General features: G+C 43.8%; 1 protein-coding gene across 1 annotated transcript in view; it reads right to left on the bottom strand.

The window, feature by feature from the left end:
* The window catches only part of LOC142759514 (putative cation-transporting ATPase 13A4), a 74,461-nt gene that overhangs the window by 5,760 nt on the left and 43,702 nt on the right, over positions 1-24,999 (bottom strand). Inside the window, exons 20-27 of the mRNA XM_075861760.1 lie at positions 20,746-20,751; positions 13,541-13,663; positions 10,770-10,849; positions 9,228-9,270; positions 6,618-6,727; positions 3,776-3,872; positions 548-620; positions 281-455 (exon numbers count right to left, since the gene is read on the bottom strand). Of these exons, the coding sequence (XP_075717875.1) occupies positions 281-455; positions 548-620; positions 3,776-3,872; positions 6,618-6,727; positions 9,228-9,270; positions 10,770-10,849; positions 13,541-13,663; positions 20,746-20,751 (707 nt within the window). The remainder of the gene's footprint in view (positions 1-280; positions 456-547; positions 621-3,775; positions 3,873-6,617; positions 6,728-9,227; positions 9,271-10,769; positions 10,850-13,540; positions 13,664-20,745; positions 20,752-24,999) is intronic.

The following is a 24,999-nucleotide window of genomic DNA, read 5'->3' as shown; positions in this document are numbered from 1 at the left end:
GATCAAGTTTTTCACTTTGAACTCTGCCCTAAAAAAAGGGAAAGCTAGAATCTAAAACACTGAAATTTTTGGTTGGAATACTTTTTTATTTAAGAGAGTCAAAGTATATTTGGAAGTTGCAGAGCAGAATGTTTTATCATGATTATCCTTTATTTAGATAAGACTGGACAAACCCTTTACACACAGGATACGAACCATAATGATAATAATACATTCATTAAAATAAAATAAAAAATAGCATCACCATAATATCAAATAACATGTAAATTCAGTTATTTACCTATAAATGTCATCTTTCTCGTACCATGGCTGATTCTGAACCATAAGAAATGCATACGTGTGCAAGACAATTGTAAAGAGGACATTAAAGATCACTGAAAACAACACAGGGGGTGAAATCATCTGTCCCGGTGGTCTATATGGTGCCAGTTTTGGAAAGGCAGGGGTAGAACTCACTGAAAAATCCACAAAATCCATACACATTAAGCAAATAGTTGCAAACATAAGTAATGCACAAGTGTTTCTTCTTTAATGTTGGTTTACTTACTTGTAAAAAAGATTATGAACACAATAGCAAAGTCATGTATAAGCCACTGATTATTTCCAAAAATGTTTCGTTGCTGAAACATAAAGTAAATTAGGGTATATTTTATATGCAAATAAGAAACCTCATGTTGAGGAATACTTTTAAGTCAATGGTTTGAAACGTAAATACAAACATAAACATGCACTGTTATATGCAAATATACATAATGTAGAAATGCCTGCCATTGTAAAAAGTGTATCCATGGTCTTAAAGAAAAAAAGGACAAAAAATGTGCCTGGTACTAGTTACCTAGAGAGTATCAGGCTAACATGTAAGTCCCTAAAGTAGATTAGATTAAATAAAGGTTCTGGTCTTCATTGCTTCCTACTTTATTTTGGCTGGACTTAAAGAGGTTGTCTCATCAGAGACAAACCCTTTCAGAATGTGGCCCCTTCCAGCACCACTGGCAAACATCTAATTTTGCTGGGGGGAGTCTAAACTGGCCAGATGCGGCCACTGCACGGGAAATGTAGAATTGCATGGTGGCCATTCATTTGACTGGCGTCTATGTAATACATGGATGGTTTGAGAGAGCGGTGGGTGTAGTTGGTGCGATCTCAGAGTACAAAAGGTACTCTACATGAAAAAAAATGTTATGTTAGTTGTAAAAAGAAGACTGTAAATGTGACCGAATGTGAATCCACATGATTTGAAACAGATAAATACCATGGTACATAGATAGATATAAAGTTCATTGGGGGGACGGACTGAAACTGTACATGCAAATTGTATTAAATTGTTTTTACTATCAGTATATACAGAAATAAATTGGTTTGAATAAGAACAGAAGGAACATGTGTGTATGGGGGGGCACACATTGCAGTACAGGTTAGTTAGTGCACACCCTTTTTGTGCTATTCTTTATGTCCCTTATGTGTACCCTTGTGGGTGCTGTCCTGAGTCCCCTTTCCCTCATGTGTCGCGTTTTATTGTTTCACCATCTTACGCACATCAGTGGTGTAGGGGTACAGCCCGGTGCCATCATATATATCAGCGGGTGCTGGCATTTTATTGCCGTGGAGACACTCACTGACCACAGCTGTATACTGAGCCTGTGGTTAGGCTAGCTTCACACGTTGTGGCCACAGCGTGTAATGCAGGCCAAAACCTTACTGATATTTGGTTTTGCGTGGTTTTCAAATTAATTTGATAAAGTCGCAAAGATTTAGTTGTTTACCTACAAAACCGCGTATTCATTAACAATCAAATTAAAAATAAAGCTGATTTGTGGCAAAACCTCTTAATGGCACTGTGACCGCAAAGTGTGAACTCAGCCTTAGAGGCAGGGGAAAGAGCGGCACAGCTGGCACAGCACTTAACTAGTGCAGGGTTTCGACTGGACGGTGGGCAGTGATGTAGGGACATTGCTGCATCATGAGCATAGGGGTTTGTAGAGGTTAAAAGGAGAAGCGGCCAGGGAGTGAGCAAGGTCAGCACACAGGTGGAGTCAGGGAGAGCTGCTTCTTACAGGGAGAGAGCAGAAGAGGGAGACAGGCCATAGGACCACAGTAAGAGGAACCTTGCTACAGAATTCAGAGGGTAAATTGTGCTTTGGAAATTACACTGCTCCTTAACAGACTGCCAAATTTGGCCCCATAATGGTTACCTCTTAGGAAACGTCCGTCCCTTTAAGATTGCCATGACTACCAGTCTAGCCTCTGGGCGGCTCTGGTTTTAGTTGCAGAGCCTATCCCACTTCTCTGTCTTTCTTCCGATCAGATTGAATGTTATTTAAATCGGGTTTGGTTCTGTCTTCTTTGCTTGTGATACTCCTTGTTTCCATGTGTTTGATCAAGCTCCTGATTGTACCCCGTAGTTTTGACTATATGGACTTTTGGAACTGGACCTCGGCGTGTCTCTGGATTTACACTTTGCTTACTGATTTGAACATTCTGCTGCCGGCTGGTTTTGACGTTGGCTTTTCCTGATATCCTCTAAGTTTGTGATTTGGGCTTTCTGTTTTCCCTCTGGTCATCTTGTGATCTGTTCTGGTATTGCCTGCATTGCACCTCTTGTCCAACACCGTACTCTGTTAAAGCAACCTGGGTTCTATGCAGCCAAATCCAACCTGCCTTGGGGTGGGCTCTGGTGAAGACCATAGAGTAGTCTTAGACTCTGCTGATTAGAGTTGTGATGGATTTGAGGTAGCAGATTTACTTGCACGCTTGTCCCAGACAGTCTCCAGCTGCCTATGGGGAATCACTCACATAGCAATGCCTTCAACATTCACTCTGGGAATTGCTCAACTAACGATTCCATAACACTCTGTAAGCTGCCATATTGGAAGATAAAGGCAGATGTGCTGCTAAAGGAGAGGTACAAAGAGATATACTCATGCTGTAAAGCACACTTATTAGACAGTTTAAGCTGTGCAAAACATCTTGAAGTGGGAGACGACTCTGGGAGTTTAATAACCTTAGGCACCCAAGTATCTCTCATGCATATATAAATCATTAACTGCTGCAAATTGTTCAGTAGTATAGCATTTAAAGAATGGCCCTATTCTGTGTCATGCGCTAGCAGAAAAAGAGTGAACTTTACACTATGTACAACGGTGCTTTAACATCAGGCAGGACACATGGTTGCCTTGTTCCACTGTTGGACTTTTCGCAATCACCATGACCTGTGGAGATGCTCTTTGAGGCAGCGATCATACAGGACATGTGGTGCAGTTCCACTAAGAAGGCAACTTCATAGTGGCATAAGATGTGTGGTAGTGGGTGGCTCGCACAAGGACCCACAAGGATTCACAGTGACATGCATACCTGAGTACAACCTGATGGGGGAACTCCTGCGGTGGAAGAGGTCCCCAGCCTCATTGTAGATTGCTGTTGTAATTAAGGTGTTGGGGGCATATCAGCCTCTGTTCCCTCAATTTACATATGCATCCTCTCGCAGTGTCTACATGGGTTTCCTTTGGGTACTCTGGTTTCCCTCCATGCTCCAATAAAAATAATGGGCATAAGCACATAGTAAAAGCACCAATATTCCAATTGATTAAACTATCATCATGGGTAATAGGGGTGTAATTTCTGTGGATCGATTGATCGATCGATCGATCGATTGATTGATTGATTAAAAGATTGATTTAGTGATACATAAACTGCTCAATATTTGTGTAAAAAAAAACGTTTCAATATAAAAAATTAACATAATGAAACAAATAAAATATAATCTATAACCACTTACCCAGTATAACAGCAATGTGTTAATATATTCCGTTAATCCAAACATAGCCATGTATTTAAACATGCAGAATGATGTGACAAGGGCTGCTCGTCCCTCCCTGTAGGGCACACAACATTTTATGAACTATTGTTACATGTCACCACCTTTAATACAATGGTGGCTTGATGGCTGGAAAGGCAGGATGTTATGTTATACTTGTTTACCAATTAATGTCATTTTTTAATTATTTTATTTAATAAAAATGATAATACAAATTATTTAAAAAAACAAAAAATAATAGCAACAGTAGTTTACAGCTGGCTTAAAGCAAAAATCAAAGTCATGTCTGGTCTTGAGACTTTGTTAGTAAATCGTTTGTAAAGAATCATATATGTATCATGCAGTTCAAATACATTCGTGATATAATTGTCAAAAAAAGCAACTACTCTGGGACAGGTGGAAAATCACTACATAAAGGAACTAGATAGAGATAAAAGAGAAACTTTACATCATCACATGGGGAATGTTACTCTTCATTTTGTAATACATAAGTCATATAATTGTAATATAAGTCATGTATTGTAATATATAAGTAAGATAATATGTGTTACAGAAATACCTCATAAGGCTACATTGGGACTACTTTAGTACTTTTTTTTGTGCTAACGGCTGCCCAGATACGTTGTAGTTTTGTGTGATGTTGCCTTGCAATAGGGACAACCATCCATGTTTTTGATTCCATGTGATAAATCACATCCTCACATGATATCAATGCATTTCAATGGATTACATGTTAGCAAGGGCCACATTTGGGAACTTCACATGTATCCAATCATCCATCTTGTACCTCATTGTGTAAAGATGGTTGGCATCTGGTGTTAGGATTTCTATGTGGGCACCTATGGGGGAATGGAAAGGAGATAATACGATCTTCATGTACCCTTTCAGCCCCCCAAAAATCCTATCAAATAAGCCAACTCATGTATTATACTTTGACATCAGCACCACTGATGTTGCCCTGATAGTAGCCCTGTAGACAGCTGTGGATGCCTATTATGGCTCCATACAACTTGTGCCATGTACATGAGCCCTAAAAGTGAAAAATGAAGGGCTTGATAATTCTTGCCAAAAACTGCAGCTGAACCCATCAAAAGAACACAGGAAAACCTTTCCTTTGAAATCCCTGCCCCGTTTGCCACATGTGCAGGAGACCTAGAAAACGCGTCAATGGCTGAATTAAATATTAAAGAGGCTCTGTCACCAGATTTTGCAGCCCCTATCTGCTATTGCAGCAGATCGGCGCTGCAATGTAGATTACAGTAACGTTTTTATTTTTAAAAAACGAGCATTTTTGGCCAAGTTATGACCATTTTTGCATTTATGTAAATGAGGCTTGCAAAAGTACAACTGGGCGTGTTGAAAAGTAAAAGTACAACTGGGCGTGTATTATGTGCGTACATCGGGGCGTGTTTACTACTTTTACTAGCTGGGCTTTCTGACGAGAAGTATCATCCACTTCTCTTCAGAACGCCCAGCTTCTGGCAGTGCAGACACAGCGTGTTCTCGAGAGATCACGCTGTGACGTCACTCACAAGTCCTGCATCGTGTCAGACGAGCCGGCACCAGAGGCTACAGATGATTCTGCAGCAGCATCGGCGTTTGCAGGTAAATCGATGTAGCTACTTACCTGCAAACGCTGATGCTGCTGCAGAATCAACTGTAGCCTCTGGTGCCGATGTGGCCGACACGATGCAGGACCTGTGAGTGACGTCACAGATCTGCACTGCCAGAAGCTGGGCGTTCTGAAGAGAAGTGGATGATACTTCTATACACAACGCCCAGCTAGTAAAAGTAGTAAATACACCCCGATGTACGCACATAATACACGCCCAGTTGTACTTTTACTTTTCAACACGCCCAGTTGTACTTTTGCAAGCCTCATTTGCATAAATACAAAAATGGCCATAACTTGGCCAAAAATGCTCGTTTTTTAAAAATAAAAACGTTACTGTAATCTACATTGCAGCGCCTTCTGAAGAGAAGTGGATGATACTTCTATACACAACGGATGGATGATACTTCTATACACAACGCCCAGCTAGTAAAAGTAGCTACACAACGGATGGATGATACTTCTATACACAACGCCCAGCTAGTAAAAGTAGTAAATACACCCCGATGTACGCACATAATACACGCCCAGTTGTACTTTTACTTTTCAACACGCCCAGTTGTACTTTTGCAAGCCTCATTTGCATAAATACAAAAATGGCCATAACTTGGCCAAAAATGCTCGTTTTTTAAAAATAAAAACGTTACTGTAATCTACATTGCAGCGCCTTCTGAAGAGAAGTGGATGATACTTCTATACACAACGCCCAGCTAGTAAAAGTAGTAAACACGCCCCGATGTACGCACATAATACACGCCCAGTTGTACTTTTACTTTTCAACACGCCCAGTTGTACTTTTGCAAGCCTCATTTGCATAAATACAAAAATGGCCATAACTTGGCCAAAAATGCTCGTTTTTTAAAAATAAAAACGTTACTGTAATCTACATTGCAGCGCCTATCTGCTGCAGTAGCAGATAGGGGTTGCAAAATCAGGTGACAGAGCCTCTTTAATGTAACTCACACTATGGAATGGTTCAGTTGACTGTATTTTTATTCAATGAGGAAATGCTATTAAATGGCAAATGACTAGCCGTATTTTAGGCAGAAAATGTAATTTAATAACTATTTGTTTTGTCAGATGTCAGATCATTTATTTGGTATTTATTTTTCATAGTTTTTTAAATATACAGTTTGTTTGCATACAATAACAAAAAGTTAGTTTGTCAGAATTTCTAGTTATATCACTTACTTCAGCATCTCTGGAACACAGGAAATGTTTGTGACCTGTGAGTTAAATGTTGCAGCTACAGAAGCTTCTTCCTCAGATAAGGAAATCCCGGCATTAGCCATTTTTAAAGCCTGGAAAAAGGTTTGTATATCAATGACATGATCTATCATTACATTGTGCATAAGGGTCTATTCACAGGTTTTCAGAAGTTTAATCTGTTTCTAGAATTTTTTGACACTAAAAGACTTTGGAGCAATATCACTATTTTTGGGGGATTTGCACCAAAAATAATAGATGTTTGCGCCTCACTAGACATTTTTTAAAGGTGTCTATAAAAGGGGTGTGGCTTAGCAGAATAGTTGATGTGGCTCAAAATGCGCTGGCCTGTGCTAAAACTTTTGTACAAAAATCTGACGTAAACGAAGCCAACCAAAAGAAGGTTAATGGAAGAAAAAAAAATTCTAACATGTCTAGCAAGATGAGTGAAATCTATCATACAGTGCGTGACACTTTGATAAATTTAGTTAATCTCTGACTTGTCTAAGTTAACGCTGTGTAAATATTAGACGGCATTCGTAAATCTGCCCCGTTCAGTTGATGCCAGTGGGAAGCCATTTTTGATTAAAAAAAAATACTATTAGTATAATTCATATAGTGCCATCAACCTTTGTAGCACCCTACAGAGCATAACAATTTTAAAAGACAGCGTGGTACAGATAATGTTTACAAGATCCATTAGGTAGGTGCTCTGCCCATATGATTTTACAATCTTTAAGGATTAGGGAGTAAATACAAGAGTTTAGGGAAAGGAGTAAGGGTATGTTTTATGCCTCGAATTACGCCCGAAAAAACGTCCCTAATACGCCTACAAACATCTGCCCATTGCTTTCAATGGGAATTATGATGTTTTGTTCCCACGAGCCTTTATTTTACGCGTCGTTGTCAAAATACGACGCGTAAAATGACAGCTCGTCAAAAGAATTGCAGGACACTTCTTGGGATGTTTTTGGAGGAGTTTTTCATTGACTCCAAAAGCTCGAAAAACGGCCGTAATTACGCCGTGAAAAACGCGAGTTATTAAAAAAAGTCTGAAAATCAGGAGCTGTTTTCGCCTGAAAACAGCTCCTGATTTTCAGACGTTTTTGCTCACTGCGTGTGAACATACCCTTAGAAGTTCTAGACATGTCAGATAGACGTGGTGCGGGAATATCTGTTGAGGAACTATTCGAAGAGTTTAACGTTTTAGAGGGATTTACAGTGTTGGATGGACTAAAGGAGAAAGTTCCAGAAGAGAAGGGAGGCACAAAAGAAGTCTTGCATGCAAGAGTGTGAGGAGGTGATTAGAGCGGTTGAGTGGAGGTGTCATTGGCAGAGTGGATGTTGCATGTGGCTCAGTATCTGAATTATAACTATCAAAAAGAAATGTAGGACAGAACATAATTGGATAGGGAGCCAGTGTGATAGGGAGCCAGTGGGGACTGGCAAACAATGAGGGTGGTATTATAGGAATGAAAGGAGAGACCGATGAGTCGCACAGACTTTATAAATAGATTGGAGAGGTGTCTGTTTGTTGGTATGCCACAGTAGTCAAGAAGAGATAATTTAGGTGTGCGTACTAACATTTTGTCCATCCCATCCATTTTTTTTTAAATGAAATTCAATTAACTAATGGATGAAAATGATGGATATCACAATTGCCATGATGGATGGCAGTTTCCAGTGTAATCCAGGGTAAAAAAAGAATGTAAGGCTTAGACTAGGTTCACATCACGTCTATGTTTGGTGTAACCATCTAACATGCCCATAGGCTTTCATTAACCAAATGTATAAAAAAGAGTGTCCTTTCGGTTTGCATCTGCTTTTCAACACAACTGCATGCAAACAACAAAGTGTACTGCGCTATGCTTTTTATTTTTATTTCAATAGCAAATGTATGCAACTGTACAGACATATAGTATATTCGGCAGAACATTACAAATATTCCCGCTGAACATAGCATTACCTTGACAAACAGAATTTTTTTTGCATCTATTGAAGTGAATGTTATTCACACCTCAATAAAAGAAAATGATGGAACAGATGAGGAGTAAGTGTGAGCATATCTCTATTTGTAGTCAAGAAAGCATTATTAGCAGAAGGATAAAAGTAATATATGCAAAACAAAAGCTCTTTTGTAAATCCAAATGTGTTTAATAGGTCAAAGCAAAATTGTCCCTGATATTAAAATGTTATGAGCAGATATGGTAGAATTGATTCTAAATGTTTGACATTTGCAGGGAATCAAAGTAATACTATACTATATATATATATATTAAAATTAAATTCCATGCAGTATTAATAAATATGGCCCAATAGGTATAGAATGATTGGAGTGCAATTCAGAAAGATCTTAATATGATGTGTGTTCGCTGAGCATTGTTTCACTCATAACTTTAGTTTGAAAAGTTAGGAGAGTAGGTAAAGTTTTTTAATTATTTCACAAGTTTTTTAACTTTTCTTTCTTCCATGAACACATAATTCCGATAAACATATGTAGTTGACAGACAAGTCTGAAGGTGATGTGGCCATTGTGTTTATTAATTTTTTGGTATAAAATGAAATTCAAGAAAAAAGTAGAAAATATTGACTTACTGCGCAGTCATTGGCTCCATCTCCACACATCCCCACAAAATAACTGGAACACATAAATGGGTACAGCACTTTAGAAGGAAATTATATAACATGCTAGTTATTATAGTCAGGAATGGATTATACGCAGTGCACAAGGGGCACATGCCCTGGGGGCCTTCACCACCCTGTTTCTTCAGGCTCTCCCTAGACACTTTGACAATAAAAACATTTTTATATGTTAATATGTGCAAAGAGGTTACTATGTAGCTTTTATTATTAAGGGTCGGAGCTCTGTTCTTCTCGCATGGAGATGCGATACCACATCTGGCTACACTGATAACTAGAAAAAAATAAAGTGGTGCATTTTTATTCCCATAGGAAGATGTTAATGAGCAGTGGCCAGGCACATGTGACTCCCCTTATCTCCCAGATGAACAAATGAATAGGCATATTAAAATCCAGCATGCATTCCTTGTTTCCTCAAACACAGACACCAGATGTCCTAGTACATAATAATGGGGAGGGGCTGCCACCAAATGTTTGGTTCAGGGGCCTCCACCAACCTCGATCCTGCCCTGAATGTAGTTCTGCTTTACAGTAAACTTGCTCTCGAAAAAACATGAATAATGGGAATGTTTCCGAGTTTGGTACTTCCATGGTAATCCAGACTTGAAGGACTGTGTCTAAGACTTTGTTCACATCTTTGTCGCTGTTACCACAACACAGTGCTGGCTGCATGCTGCTCTATTCTTGATATCAAATCTGACAAAAAGAACCTCTCATGGCAGTGTGAACAGAGCCGAAGACGTTTACAATATCCATTGCATATTCATCTTCAATCCCAGGAGGGTTAACTTATGATCTATGATAATGAGAACAGACTAAAAATATGAAGTATATGCATAATTTTTTCTCACCAATCCGCCAGATACACATCAGTCAGGAATTAGGTATAGTTTACCATAAAATATTAGTTATTAGTACACACTTTTATTACCCGAGTATCAGCCTGTAACATGAACATGTATGTACAGTGCATTTATTGATAGTCCAAGTACACACAAACCTATTGACCACTCCTAAACTGTACCATGGCTCTGAGTGCCCTAGAAGTGCTGTGACTCTACCATATACCCTGCTCTTCAGTACCTGAAATTAGAATTAGCTACACAGATACTGCTGCAGCTCAGTTTAACCCATTAATGACCACCAATATGCCTTTTGATGTCTTTTATCACGAACAGTGTCCCGTGCAGGCTGGAGCGGGGGGCTCGGGTGTCTAATGACAGCCAAGCTCCTGCTCTAACAGATAGGATTGAAGAAACCTCCGATCCCAGTCATTTAACCTCTTAGATGCTGCGGTCAATAGCAAATGCAGCATCTAAGTGGTTTACAGAGAGTGGGGCTTCCCTTTGTCACCCATCGGCAGCCAGTGAAGGTGATCGCAGGCCACTGATGGGTTTCCATGGGAGTCGGGGGCCTAACAAAGGTCTGAAGGCCTGTAATAACTGTATGTCTATTTATATATTTCATTTTCCACATACTGGTAATAAACATACTTACTCAAGTTTTCGATATTCATCAATAATTGTTGATTTCTGTCCAGGTGACATTCGTGCAAAAACGGTACCATTCATTAATATCTATTTAGTAATGCAAAGGCATTAAATGGTATTAACAGTTGATTATGTGGAAAACTAAGAATTGACATAATAATACTGTACGTTGTACACAATTTACAACTCTGTGGAGACTTATTTATTGCACTCTACTGACAGGTAAAAACCTTACTTTGGGTGATGCAGGAGATGGTGCACATGATAAGTGACTGAAAATCAGTTCCATTCATCTGAATGAGGTTGTTTCTGCAGCAGGTGCATGGATTTCTTCAAGTTCCTTTCAGATTAATGGATCTGATTTTCGGTTGCAGAAATTTCTGCCGCATGTGACTGCACCCCTAGGACTTGTTCACACAGTGCAGATTTGCTGCAGATTTTGCATGAATTTTTTCAAGCCAAGCCAGGAATGGAACCTAAACAGAAGAAAAATACAAAGGAAGGCTTTATAGGTCTGCTCTCCTGGATCCAATTCTGGTTTTGGATGCAAATCTTCACTTTGTGAACAAGAACTTAGGATATATTCCCACAGTCAGGAGACCCTGATGATTTTTGGCAATAGAAAACCTGCAACAGAATCTCAAAAAAACACAGTTAAATAAATGAGTCACAAAAATCTGCAGCAAATTGTGCATTTTGCAGCGGAAATGCTGCAGATTTTCCGTAGTGAATGTACCTGCGAATTTATTGTGAAGCATTGATTATAGCAAACTTTATGTGCACCTGCAGATTTTCTGTGGTTTTTACTGTGATCCCGCTAAGGAATCCCTGTACAAACTGCAGCATAACTCAACTTGCAATTTTCAGGGTGGAATTTATGCTTTCTATTGAAGCCTATGGACCAAACACACAGAATCTCTGAACAGAATAAATTTACATGCTTCAAGTTTTTGCACAACTCTATGATTTATTTACGCAGTGTGTGCCTGAGATTTGCAAAATCTCATCTACTTTGCTTCTATGTACATGCTGCGGAATTTCCGCACAGAATTCCATTACGTATATTCTACATTGTTTACACTATGTGGGAACCCAGCCTTAGGGCATGGCCAGACATCGCGTATTTCTGGCGACACTGTCCGCATCAATGGCGCACATAATCTGTGTTGCAGATTCCGTTGCGCCTTTGCCTAAAATGTGCAGTAAATTGATGCGGATTAGCCGTTGCGTATTCAGGTGAAGAGTACATCCTGCTCTCTTTTAAAACATTTCATCTCAGTCTGGCTATAGACCTCGAAACACATAGGTCCAGCCAGAATGAAGAAATATCCTGTTCGTAAAACCAATCCGCAACGCAACACACATAACATCTGCGGATTTCATTGCGGAATTTTGAATCTCCATTGAAGTCAATGGAGAAATTCCGCAATAAGTCTGCAACAAGTCCGCTACCAGTGTATGCTGCGGACACCAAATTCCGCACCGCAGCCTATGGTACGCAGCGGAGTTTTCCGCCACGTGTGCATGAACCTAACTAAAAAGGTGTGGAAACCAATGGAGAAAATGTCCGCTGCGGATTTCCACAGCGGACTGGCCGCAGCGGAATACCAGAGCAATTCCGCCATGTCTGGCCAAGCCCTTAGGCCTGATTTACACGAGCGTGTGCGTTTTGCGCGCGCAAGAAACGCTGCGCTTTGCGTGCGCAAAAGGCAATTGACAGCTCCGTGTGTCATCCGTGTATGATGCGCGGCTGCGTGATTTTCGCGCAGCCGCCATCATAGAGATGAGGCTAGTCGACGCCCGTCACTGTCCAAGGTGCTGAAAGAGCTAACTGATCGGCAGTAACTATTTCAGCACCCTCGACAGTGAATGCCGATCACAATATACACCAACCTGTGAATCAAAAAAGACTTTCAAACTTACCATGAACTGCCTGCTTCCTCCAGTCCGGTCTCCCGGCCGTTGCCTTGGTGACGCGTCCCTCTCTTGTCATCCGGCCCCACCTCCCAGGATGACGCGGCAGTCCATGAGACCGCTGCAGCCTGTGATTGGCTGCAGCCTGTGCTTGGCCTGTGATTGGCTGCAGCTGTTACTTGGACTTAATTGTCATCCCGGGAGGTCGGACTGGAGGAAGATGCCGGGACTTATCGGTAAGTCCGAACTTCTGTTTTTTTTTACACGTATATGTATATTGTGATCGAAAGTCACTGTCCATGGTGCTGAAACAGTTTAAGTCTTTCAGCACCGTGCGCCGTGACTGTCTCCTGACGTCGCGTACCCGAACATTTTTTGCCGGGTTCGGTCAAAACGAGTTCGGCCGAACCCGGTGAAGTTCGGTGCGCTCATCTCTAATTTGACACTCCGTTTGGATGTTTGTAAACAGAAAAGCACGTGGTGCTTTTCTGTTTACATTCATCCTTTTGACAGCTCTTGCGCGAATCACGCAGTTCGCACGGAAGTGCTTCCGTGCGGCATGCATGGTTTTCACGCACCCATTGACTTCAATGGGTGCGTGATGCGTGAAAAACGCACGATTATAGAACATGTCGTGAGTTTTACGCAACGCACTCACGCTGCGCAAAATTCACGCATCGTCTAAACTGCCCCATAGAGTAATATAGGTGCGTACGACACGCGTGAAGTCTTTCCTTAGTTCATCCTCTAGAACTCACCACTGACATTGACTAAAAAAAAATATTTAATCAAAAATTACATGTGTGAATCCAGCCTAAAAATGTATTATTCAAAGCATATTTTAAAATTGTGATTACCACTTACTTTTGGCAATAAGTCATAAAAATATTTTTCTAGGTTTTCATATGTCTTTCCACTCATTGAAAAATGATGATCACTGTTCTGATTTTTGTTGTCCAGCGTATCTTCATCATTGATGCACAGACCCTGTTAAAAATGTGAAAAATATCATAGTAGAAGTGTGGGTTGCCTTTTTTTTTTTTTTTTTTTTACTATCTTGTACGCATACATACATACATACATATATAGTGGCATCTTCAGTATTCATTCTAGCCACTCAACCTGAGCAATAATGTTAATGCCATCATCCGTTTATTGTTAGATTGTAAGTGCAGCTGGTTATTGGCATTCAGATTAATCTATGAGAGCATGTGAATCATTTCTCATACTATCATTAGACCATGGTAAGGAGACATTACTAAGACCAAAACCCCAGCTCCATGATATCTTTATGTTAGAGGGTATGTTGGTGAGTTAGAACATCAACACCGCCATCTGGTTTTAGTTAAATTATGTGTGAAGGTTGTGATTGACATTCAGCTTAGGGTCATTTTACACCAGCCAATACTAGCCATAAAAAAATGAGCAGAGTTCAATGAGTCAGCTCGTTGATCGGCGCTCGTTTGCTCCTTTCATACGGATCTATATACACCGCGTTCCAAATTATTATGCAAATGTTATTTTTCGCTGATTTTCCTAAATAGTTGATGCAAATGACAGTCAGTATAATCTTCAAGCCATCAACCGTTGGAGTATAATGCGACTTTATTGAACAAATCTCCTAATGATAACAGATTTTTTTTTAGAAGTAAAAAACTCAAAATGCACTGTTTCAAATTATTATGCACAACAGAGATCAAAACATTTTAAAGGTTGTAAAGAGAACTAAAATGGTAATTTGTTGAATTTGCAGCATCAGGAGGTCATATTTACAGAAATCAAAAGCTCTTTCAATCAAAAAAAAAACGTAACATGCCAAGTTACATGTTAACATAGGACCCCTTCTTTGATATCACCTTCACAATTCTTGCATCCATTGAATTTGTGAGTATTTGGATAGTTTCTGCTTGAATATCTTTGCAGGATGTCAGAATAGCCTCCCACAGCTTCTGTTTTGATGTGAACTGCCTCCCTCCCTCATAGATATTTTGCTTGAGGATGCTCCAAAGGTTCTCAATAGGGTTGAGGTCAGGGGAACATGGGGGCCACAACATGAGTTTCTCTCCTTTTATGCCCAGAGCAGCCAATGACACAGATGTATTCTTTGCAGCATGAGATGGTGCATTGTCATTGTAATGGCAGGAAGGAGGTGAAGGGAAAGTGAGCCCTAATCTACCCACCGCCCTGTCCCTGCCTACTTGCAACGACCCGCCCTAGGCGACGAGGTACAACTGGGCGGCGGTCCCTACGCTGTCTAAGTGCACAGGAAAACAAACAGGGAACACGCAAGGGAAGGGGCAGTAGCCACGGAACGCCACGAGGAAACGGAGCGGCGAACGAACAGTCAGGACCAGGACGAAGTGAGTACACCCAAGCGGGCACGGAGACAGAAGCAAGCCAGGGGCAAAGCAAAGCAGGTCAAGCAGAACTGCAGCAAGGCAGAAGCACGGCAGAAGCAGGCTGGAGCAAGCAGCAGTGGGGCCAGGAATCCAAAAGAATTACAAGCACTGAGGGAGAGAACAGGGCAGGTAATAAAGGACAGGGGGCGGAGCTAACTACGACAGACCAGGCCGCGATAGGCTCTCCCACTCCTGAGCCTGCCACCCTGGTTGGTGGGAGATGGTGTCAGTCGAACAGGTCTGGCCTCAGGTGTGGATTGATTAATCCCAGGAGTATACCTAGATGAAGTACCTGGCAGATCCCTAACAGTACTCCCCCTTTTATTAGGGGCCACCGGACCCTTACTAAGGGGACCCGGTTTAGTGGGGAAGAGAAGGTGGAACCTCCTGATCAATACCCCAGCGTGAACATCACGGGCAGGTACCCAAGTCCTCTCCTCCGGCCCGTATCCTCTCCAATGGACCAGGTACTGGAGGGAGCCCTGGACCATCCTACTGTCCATAATCTTGGTCACCTCGAATTCCACCCCCTCAGGGGTGAGGACGGGAACAGGAGGTATCCTCGAGGGGGACCAGGACGGGGAGCAGCGTTTAAGGAGGGAGGCATGGAAGACGTCATGTATGAGAAAGGATGGGGGGAGCTCCAGACGGAAGGATACAGGGTTGAGGACTTCAATGATCTTATAAGGTCCAATAAATCGGGGAGCAAACTTCCTGGACGGGACCTTAAGGCGCAAGTTCCTGGACGACAACCAGACCAAATCCCCGACGACAAACCGGGGGTTAGCAGAACGTCTACTATCCGCCTGAATCTTTTGTGCGCTCTGGGACGCCTCTAGGTTCTTCTGAACCTGGGCCCAGACAGTGCACAGTTCCCGATGAACATCCTCTACCTCAAGATTATTGGAACAACCAGGGGAGACGGAGGAGAACCTTGGGTTAAACCCGAAATTACAGAAAAACGGGGAGACCCCTGACGAGTTACTGACCCGGTTATTCAGGGAAAATTCAGCAAGGGGAAGGAATGAGACCCAATCGAATTGACAGTCAGAGATGAAACACCTTAAATATTGTTCCAGGGATTGGTTGGTCCTTTCCGTTTGGCCATTAGTTTCGGGATGGAAGGCGGAGGAGAAGGACAGATCAATCTTCAACTTTTTACAAAAAGCTCTCCAAAATAAGGAAACAAATTGTACCCCTCTGTCAGAAACGATATTGACTGGGGCCCCATGGAGACGCAGGATGTGTTTCACAAACAAAGAAGCTAACGTCTTGGCGTTAGGTAGCTTCTTAAGGGGCACAAAGTGGCACATCTTGCTGAAGCGGTCGACTACCACCCACACCACCGACCTGCCCTGAGATGGAGGCAAATCGGTGATAAAATCCATGGAGATATGGGTCCAAGGTCTCTGGGGAATGGGCAAGGAACGTAGTAGGCCCGCAGGTCGGGACCTAGGGGTTTTGGACCTAGCGCAAACCTCACAAGCGGCGACGTAAGCCCTAACGTCTTTAGGCAACCCAGGCCACCAATAGTTTCTGGTAATGAGGTGTTTGGTGCCCTAGATGCCAGGATGACCAGATAGAGCGGAGTCATGGTTTTCCCTGAGTACCCTCAGCCGGTATTGCAGGGGAACAAACAGTTTGTCCCCAGGGACGTTCCCGGGAGCTGCACCCTGATCAGCCGCGATATCAGAAGCTAAATCAGAATCCGTGGCAGAGACGATTATACCAGGGGGTAAAATACAAGCAGGATCCTTCTCGGAAGGAGGATTGGCCATGAAACTACGTGACAGAGCATCAGCCTTAATATTCTTGGACCCAGCCCTATAGGTAACCAAGAAATTAAATCTGGTAAAGAATAGTGCCCACCGAGCTTGTCTAGGATTAAGCCTCCGGGCCGATTCTAGGAAAACCAGATTCTTGTGATCCGTAAGGACCGTTACCTGGTGTCTGGCCCCCTCCAGGAAGTGCCGCCACTCCTCAAAAGCCCATTTAATGGCTAGAAGTTCGCGGTTGCCAATATCATAGTTACTCTCCGTGGGCGAAAACTTCCTAGAGAAGTAAGCACAGGGGCGGAGATGGGTGAGGGAGCTTGTACCCTGGGACAAGACGGCCCCCACTCCCACCTCGGAAGCGTCAACCTCCACAATAAATGGCTCCTCTTGGTTGGGCTGAATCAGCACGGGGGCCGAGATAAAGCACTTCTTGAGAGTCTCAAAGGCCTGGACGGCCTCAGGGGGCCAATGGAGGACATCAGCACCCTTGCGGGTAAGGTCCGTAAGAGGCTTAGCGACGACCGAGAAGTTGGCAATAAATCTCCTGTAATAGTTGGCGAACCCTAAAAAACACTGTAACGCCTTAAGGGAGGCAGGTTGGACCCATTCCGCCACAGCCTGAACCTTGGCAGGGTCCATGCGGAATTCATGAGGAGTGAGGATTTGCCCTAAAAATGGTATCTCCTGTACCCCAAAGACACATTTTTCAGTCTTAGCAAACAGATTATTCTCCCGAAGGACCTGGAGCACCTTCCTGACATGCTCCATGTGGGAGGACCAGTCCTTGGAAAACACCAGTATGTCATCAAGGTACACAACAAGAAAATTACCCAGGTACTCTCTCAGGATTTCATTAATAAAATTCTGGAAGACAGCAGGGGCATTACACAACCCAAAGGGCATGACCAGGTATTCGAAATGACCCTCGGGTGTGTTGAACGCAGTTTTCCACTCATCCCCCTCTTTGATGCGGATAAGGTTATATGCCCCCCGTAGATCGAACTTAGAAAACCATTGGGCTCCCTGAACCTGATTAAAAAGATCCGGAATCAAAGGAAGTGGGTACTGGTTCCTTACGGTGACCTTATTCAGGTTACGATAATCAATGCACGGCCTAAGACCACCATCCTTCTTCCCCACGAAGAAGAAGCCAGCACCTACAGGAGAAGTCGAGGGGCGAATGAAACCCTTGGCCAGGCATTCTTGGATATACACCCTCATAGCTTCACGTTCAGGACATGAAAGATTAAATATCCTACCCTTAGGAAGCTTGGCACCAGGCACCAAATCGATAGCGCAATCGTAATCTCTATGGGGGGGCAACACCTCGGAGGCCTCCTTAGAAAACACATCGGCGAAGTCCTGAACAAACTCAGGAAGCGTGTTTACCTCCTCCCGGGGAGAAATAGAGTTAACAGAAAGACATGACATAAGACATTCATTACCCCATTTGGTGAGATCCCCAGTATTCCAATCAAACGTGGGATTATGCAACTGCAACCAGGGAAGGCCTAAAACCAGATCAGACGATAATCCCTGCATCACCAGTACAGAGCACTGCTCCAAATGCATGGAGCCAACCAGGAGTTCAAAAACAGGAGTATGCTGAGTAAAATAACCATTAGCAAGGGGAGTTGAGTCGACTCCTACTACAGGGATAGGATAAGGTAAATCAATACAAGGCATCTTTAGAGACATAGCAAATTCCACAGACATGATATTAGCAGATGAGCCAGAATCCACGAAAGCACTGCCCGTGGCAGACCGGCCAGCAAACGAGACCTGAAAGGGAAGCAAAATTTTATTGCGTTTCACATTAACGGGAAATACCTGTGCGCCCAAGTGACCTCCCCGATGATCACTTAGGCACGGAAGTTTTCCGGCTTCTTATTCTTGCGCCTGGGACAGGTGTTCAGTAGATGCTTGTCGTCCCCACAGTAGAAGCAGAGACCATTCATTCTGCGAAACTCCCTACGTTGTCAAGGGGACATGGAGGCCCCGAGTTGCATAGGTACCTCCGAGTCCTCCGTGAAGGGGCGAGGAGACGGGACCTCGGGGGGGATCGCAGAAAAGTCAGAGGGGAGCACACTGAAGCGTTCTAGCTGACGTTCCCTGAGACGTCGGTCAAGTCGTACTGCTAGTGCCATAACCTGGTCAAGGGAGTCAGACGAGGGGTAGCTAACCAGCAGATCCTTCAGGGCGTCAGATAATCCTAACCTAAACTGGCACCTTAGGGCCGGATCGTTCCACTGAGAAGCTACGCACCACTTCCTAAGATCAGAACAGTATTCCTCAACCGGTCTCCTACCCTGACGTAAGGTCACCAGCTGACTCTCGGCTAAAGCAGTCCTGTCAGTCTCGTCGTAAATGAGTCCGAGGGCAGAGAAAAAACGATCAACAGAGGAAAGTTCAGGGGCGTCAGGAGCCAAGGAGAAGGCCCACTCTTGGGGCCCTTCCTGGAGTCGGGATATGATGATACCCACCCGCTGGTTCTCGGAACCTGAGGAGTGGGGTTTAAGGCGGAAATACAGTCTGCAACTCTCCCGGAAGGAGAGAAACGTCTTACGGTCCCCTGAGAACCGGTCAGGTAACTTGAGGTCGGGTTCTAGAGGTGAGGTGAGGGGAACTACTACGGCAGCGTCACCCTGGTTGACCCTCTGGGCCAGGGCCTGGACCTGTAGGGAGAGGCCCTGCATCTGCTGGGTCAGGGTCTCAAGGGGGTCCATGATAGCGTCAGCGTAGGAGAAATGGTAGACTAGGTAAGGGCTTGTAATTATGTAATGGCAGGAAGGAGGGGAAGGGAAAGTGAGCCCTAATCTACCCACCGCCCTGTCCCTGCCTACTTGCAACGACCCGCCCTAGGCGACGAGGTGCAACTGGGCGGCGGTCCCTACGCTGTCTAAGTGCACAGGAAAACAAACAGGGAACACGCAAGGGAAGGGGCAGTAGCCACGGAACGCCACGAGGAAACGGAGCGGCGAACGAACAGTCAGGACCAGGACGAAGTGAGTACACCCAAGCGGGCACGGAGACAGAAGCAAGCCAGGGGCAAAGCAAAGCAGGTCAAGCAGAACTGCAGCAAGGCAGAAGCACGGCAGAAGCAGGCTGGAGCAAGCAGCAGTGGGGCCAGGAATCCAAAAGAATTACAAGCACTGAGGGAGAGAACAGGGCAGGTAATAAAGGACAGGGGGCGGAGCTAACTCCGACAGACCAGGCCGCGATAGGCTCTCCCACTCCTGAGCCTGCCACCCTGGTTGGTGGGAGATGGTGTCAGTCGAACAGGTCTGGCCTCAGGTGTGGATTGATTAATCCCAGGAGTATACCTAGATGAAGTACCTGGCAAATCCCTAACAGTCATGTATGAAGATAATTTTGCTACGGAAGGCACGGTTCTTCTTTTTGTACTACGGAAGAAAGTGGTCAGTCATAAACTCTACGTATTTTGCAGAGGTCATTTTCACACCGTCAGGGACCCTAAAGGGGCCTACCAGCTCTCTCCCCATGATTCCAGCCCAAAACATGACTCCGCCACCTCCTTGCTGATGTCGCAGCCTTGTTGGGACATGGTGGCCATTCACCAACCATCCACTACTCCATCCATCTGGACCATCCAGGGTTGCACGGCACTCATCAGTAAACAACACGGTTTGAAAATTAGTCTTCATGTATTTCTGAGCCCACTGCAACCGTTTCTGCTTGTGAGCATTATTTAGGGGTTGCCGAATAATAGCTTTATGCACATTTGCAAACCTCTGTGGGATCCTACACCTTGAGGTTCGCGGGACTCCAGAGGCACCAGCGGCTTCAAATACCTGTTTGCTGCTTTGCAATGGCATTTTAGCAGCTGCTCTCCTAATCCTATTAATTTGTCTGGCAGAATCCTTCCTCATTATGCCTTTATCTGAACGAACCCGTCTGTGCTCTGAATCAGCCACAAATCTTTTCACAGTATGATGATCATGCTTAAGTTTTCTTGAAATATCCAATGTTTTCATACCTTGTCCAAGTTATTGCACTATTTCACGCATTTCGGCAGCAGAGAGATCCTTTTTCTTTCCCATATTGCTTGAAACCTGTGGTCTGCTTAATAATGTGGAACGTCCTTCTTAAAGAGGCTCTGTCACCACATTATAAGTGCCCTATCTCCTACATAAGGAGATGGGCGCTGTAATGTAGGTGACAGTAATGCTTTTTATTTAAAAAAACGATCTTTTTTCACAAAGTTAGGAGCGATTTAAGTTTATTCTAATGAGCTTTCTTAATGCCCAAGTGGGCGTACTTTTACTTTCGACCAAGTGGGCGTTGTACAGAGGAGTGCATGAGGCTGACCAATCAGCATCATGCACTCCTCTCCATTCATTTACACTGCACTAGCGATATAGATATATCGCTATGTGCAGCCTCATACACAAGCCCTAACATTACTAGTGTCCTGATAATGAATACACATGAAATCCAGCTTGGACGTCATGTGTACTCAGAATCCTGACACTTCTGAATCTTTTTTTGTGAGATTCCGGCAAGTGAAACCAAATCTCGTTTAGCTCCGTGATCTCGCGAGATTTCGTATCCGTTGCTGGAATCTCACTAAAAAGAGTCAGAAGTGTCAGGATTCTGAGTACACATGATATCCAGGCTGGATTTCATGTGTATTCATTATCAGGACACTGTAGTAATGTTAGGGTTTGTGTATGAGGCTGCACATAGCGATATATCTATATCGCTAGTGCAGGGTAAATGAATGGAGAGGAGTGCATGATGTCGATTGGTCAGCATCATGCACTCCTCTGTACAACGCCCACTTGGTCGAAAGTAAAAGTACGCCCACTTGGGCATTAAGAAAGCTCATTAGCATAAACTTAAATCGCTCCTAACTTTGTGAAAAAAGATCGTTTTTTTAAATAAAAAGCATTACTGTCACCTACATTACAGCGCCGATCTCCTTATGTAGGAGATAGGGTACTTATAATGTGGTGACAGAGTCTCTTTAAGTAGTTTTCCTTTGATTGGGCACACCTGGCAAACTAATTATCACAGGTGTCTCAGATTGATTACAATGATCCAAAGAGCCCTAAGACACAATACCATCCATGAGTTTAATTGAAAAACTAATAATTAAATGTTTATGACACCTTAATCCAATGTGCATAATAATTTGGAACACGTTGTATGGGGACGAGCGCTCGTTACTACAATTGCTCATCCCCATGCATATACATCACGTCGGCAGCACATCTCCCTGTTTACACAGAGAGTTGTGCTACCGACAATGATAATATTTTATGCTGCCTAAACTATGCGATCAGCCGATAACTGAGCATTTTCTCGTTGATCGGCTGAACGTTGACCTGTTTACACAGGGCAATAATCGGGAATGAGCATTCATATGAACGCTCATTTGCCTGATTATTTTCCTGTGTAAAAGGGCTTTATGCTAAAAGAACACGAGTATGAACGTTTACCCGCGCTCATTTCTTATGCTATCTATACATCCTGGTAAGGCCAAGGTGACGTGGCTTTTCTAAGACCAAAACTAGAGATGAGCGAACCGGGACAACCGAACCCGGTTTCGGTCCGAACATCAGGAAAAGTTCGGTTCGCAGCGAATCCGAACTTCACCGGGTTCGGCGGAACCCGTTTTGACCGAACCCGGTCAAAAATATTATACAAATCGGCAGCCACTTGTCTCTATAAATCACTGATAGAGAAAAGAGGCTGCTGATTAAAAATAAAATAAAAAGCATTTCATACGTACCCGGTCGTTGTCTTGGTCACGAGTCCCTCTTCTTCCTCCAGTCCGACCTTCTTTTCTGACGCGGCAGCCTGTGATTGGCTGCAGAGGCCTCTGCAGCCAGTGATTAGCTGCAGAGGCCTCTGCAGCCAGTGATTGGCTGCAGCGGTCACATGGGCTGTAACGTCAACCAGGAATGTCGGGCCGGATGTCGAGAGGGACGCGTCACCAAGGCAACGGCCAGGAGACCGGATTGGAGGAAGCAGAAAGTTCTCGGTAAGTATGAACGTCTTTTTTTTTGACAGGTTACTCTATATTCTGATCGGAATTCACTGTCCAGGGTGCTGAAACAGTTACTGCCGATCAGTTAACTCTTTCAGCACCCTGGACAGTGACTATTTACTGACGTCGCCTAGCAACGCTGCCGTAATGACGGGTGCACACACGTAGTCACCCGTCATTACGGGGCCTCATGCACACGACCATAAAAACACCCGTTATTACGGGTCGTAATTACGACCCGAAATAGCGGGCCCATAGACTTCCGTTAGCCACGGGTACCTTCCCGTTTTCTCACGGGAAGGTGCCCATGCCGTTAAAAAGATAGAACATGTTCTATTTTTTTATTTTACGGGCCGTGCTCCTATACTTTATAATGGGAGCACGGCTCGGAAAAACGACCGGCTGCCCGTGGCCGGCGTGCTCATCTCCTGAAATACTCTGTGCTGCCTTAAACTCTGTGGACAGGTCAGGATCCTGTTTCTTTTAAATGCTGCTGGGGAACCCGCTCGATCCACTATATAAGGCTGCGCTACAGTGCAGCATTTAAAAGAAACAGGATCCTGACCTGTCCACAGAGTTTAAGGCAGCACAGAGTATTTCAGGAGATGAGCGTGCAGATTTAGTGCTGCTGTGAACTCTGCTCTTACCATTACGTAGCTCTCAGTCTGTTACCTCTCCTCCACTCATGTCCTCAATAACACCTTCACATGATTGGCAAGTCACCAAGTAATGGTAAAAGCAGAGTTCTAAGCAGCACAGAGTATTTCAGGAGAGGAGCGTGCAGATTCTGTGCTGCTGTGAACTCTGCTCTTCCCATTACGTAGCTCTCAGTCTGTTACCTCTCCTCCACTCCTGTCCTAAATAACACCTTCACATGATTGGCAAGTCACCACCCCGCACAAGTTCCGCACGCTCATCTCCTGAAATACTCTGTGCTGCTGTGAACTCTGCTCTTACCATTACGTGGTGACTTGCCAATCATGTTAAGGTGTTATTGAGGACAGGAGTGGAGGAGAGGTAATAGACTGAGAGCTACGTAATGGTAAGAGCAGAGTTCACAGCAGCACGGAATATGCACGGTCATCTCCTGAAATACTCTGTGCTGCATTAAACTCTGTGGACAGGTCAGGATCCTGTTTCTTTTAAATGCTGCACTGTAGCGCAGCCTTATATAGTGGATCGAGCGGGTTCCCCAGCAGCATTTAAAAGAAACGGGATCCTGACCTGTCCACAGAGTTTAAGGCAGCGCAGCACAGAGTATTTCAGGAGAGGAGCGTGTGATTGGCTGCAGAGGCCGCTGCAGCCTGTGATTGGCTGCAGAGGCGGTCACGTGGGATGAAGCGTCATCCCTGGAGGCCGGCCTTCTGACGGCATCCTGACGTGCGTGACCGCCACTACAGCCTGTGATTGGCTGCAGCGGCGACATGGATGAAACATCATCGCTGGAGGCCGGACAGGAGGAATGTAAGTATGAACGTATTTTTATTTATTTTTTATTACATTAAAATTGTATTTTCCGTGCGCCGAGCATGTACTGTCAAGGTTGCTGAAAGAGTTAGTGCAGTCCATTAACTCTTTCAGCACCCTGGACAGTACCATGCTCGGCGCACGGAAATTACAGGTTCGGTCAGAACTAGTTCGGTCCGAATCGAACTTTTTCGTGAAATTCGGCGAACTAGCCGAACCAAACTTTTCATAAGTTCGCTCATCTCTAACCAAAACACTAGCTCCATGATGTCCTTGCGCTACATGGTATGTTAGTAAGATAGAACACCATAATGAGAAGGATCTTAGTCATATAAACTTTTGTAATTAAATTGGTGAATCGAAAATGAATCACATTTCAAATCATTTATTTTAGTCATGTATTTTAGAATCAGGAAACTGCGTCGGAATCAGGACCAAGAAATTACCCAAATTGCCCCCCATTGTTTTTAATGGGAGTAAGAGGCGTTTTCTTCCTCAGGCGGCTTTTGACCGCTCGCAGAAAAAAAAAGCAGCGCTTCCTTGGAGCGGTTTACGCCCCTGACCTTCCATTGAAATCAATGGGCTGAAAAACACGTTGCGCACGTTAAAAGTATTGCTTGATGCAGTTTTTCACAAAGAAAAAAGCCGTGGTTTTTGTATTTGGTTATT

Source organism: Rhinoderma darwinii, chromosome 4 (genome assembly GCF_050947455.1).
Source record: "Rhinoderma darwinii isolate aRhiDar2 chromosome 4, aRhiDar2.hap1, whole genome shotgun sequence".
Lineage (NCBI taxonomy): Eukaryota > Metazoa > Chordata > Amphibia > Anura > Rhinodermatidae > Rhinoderma > Rhinoderma darwinii.
This window is presented reverse-complemented; position numbering and strand designations above follow the sequence as displayed.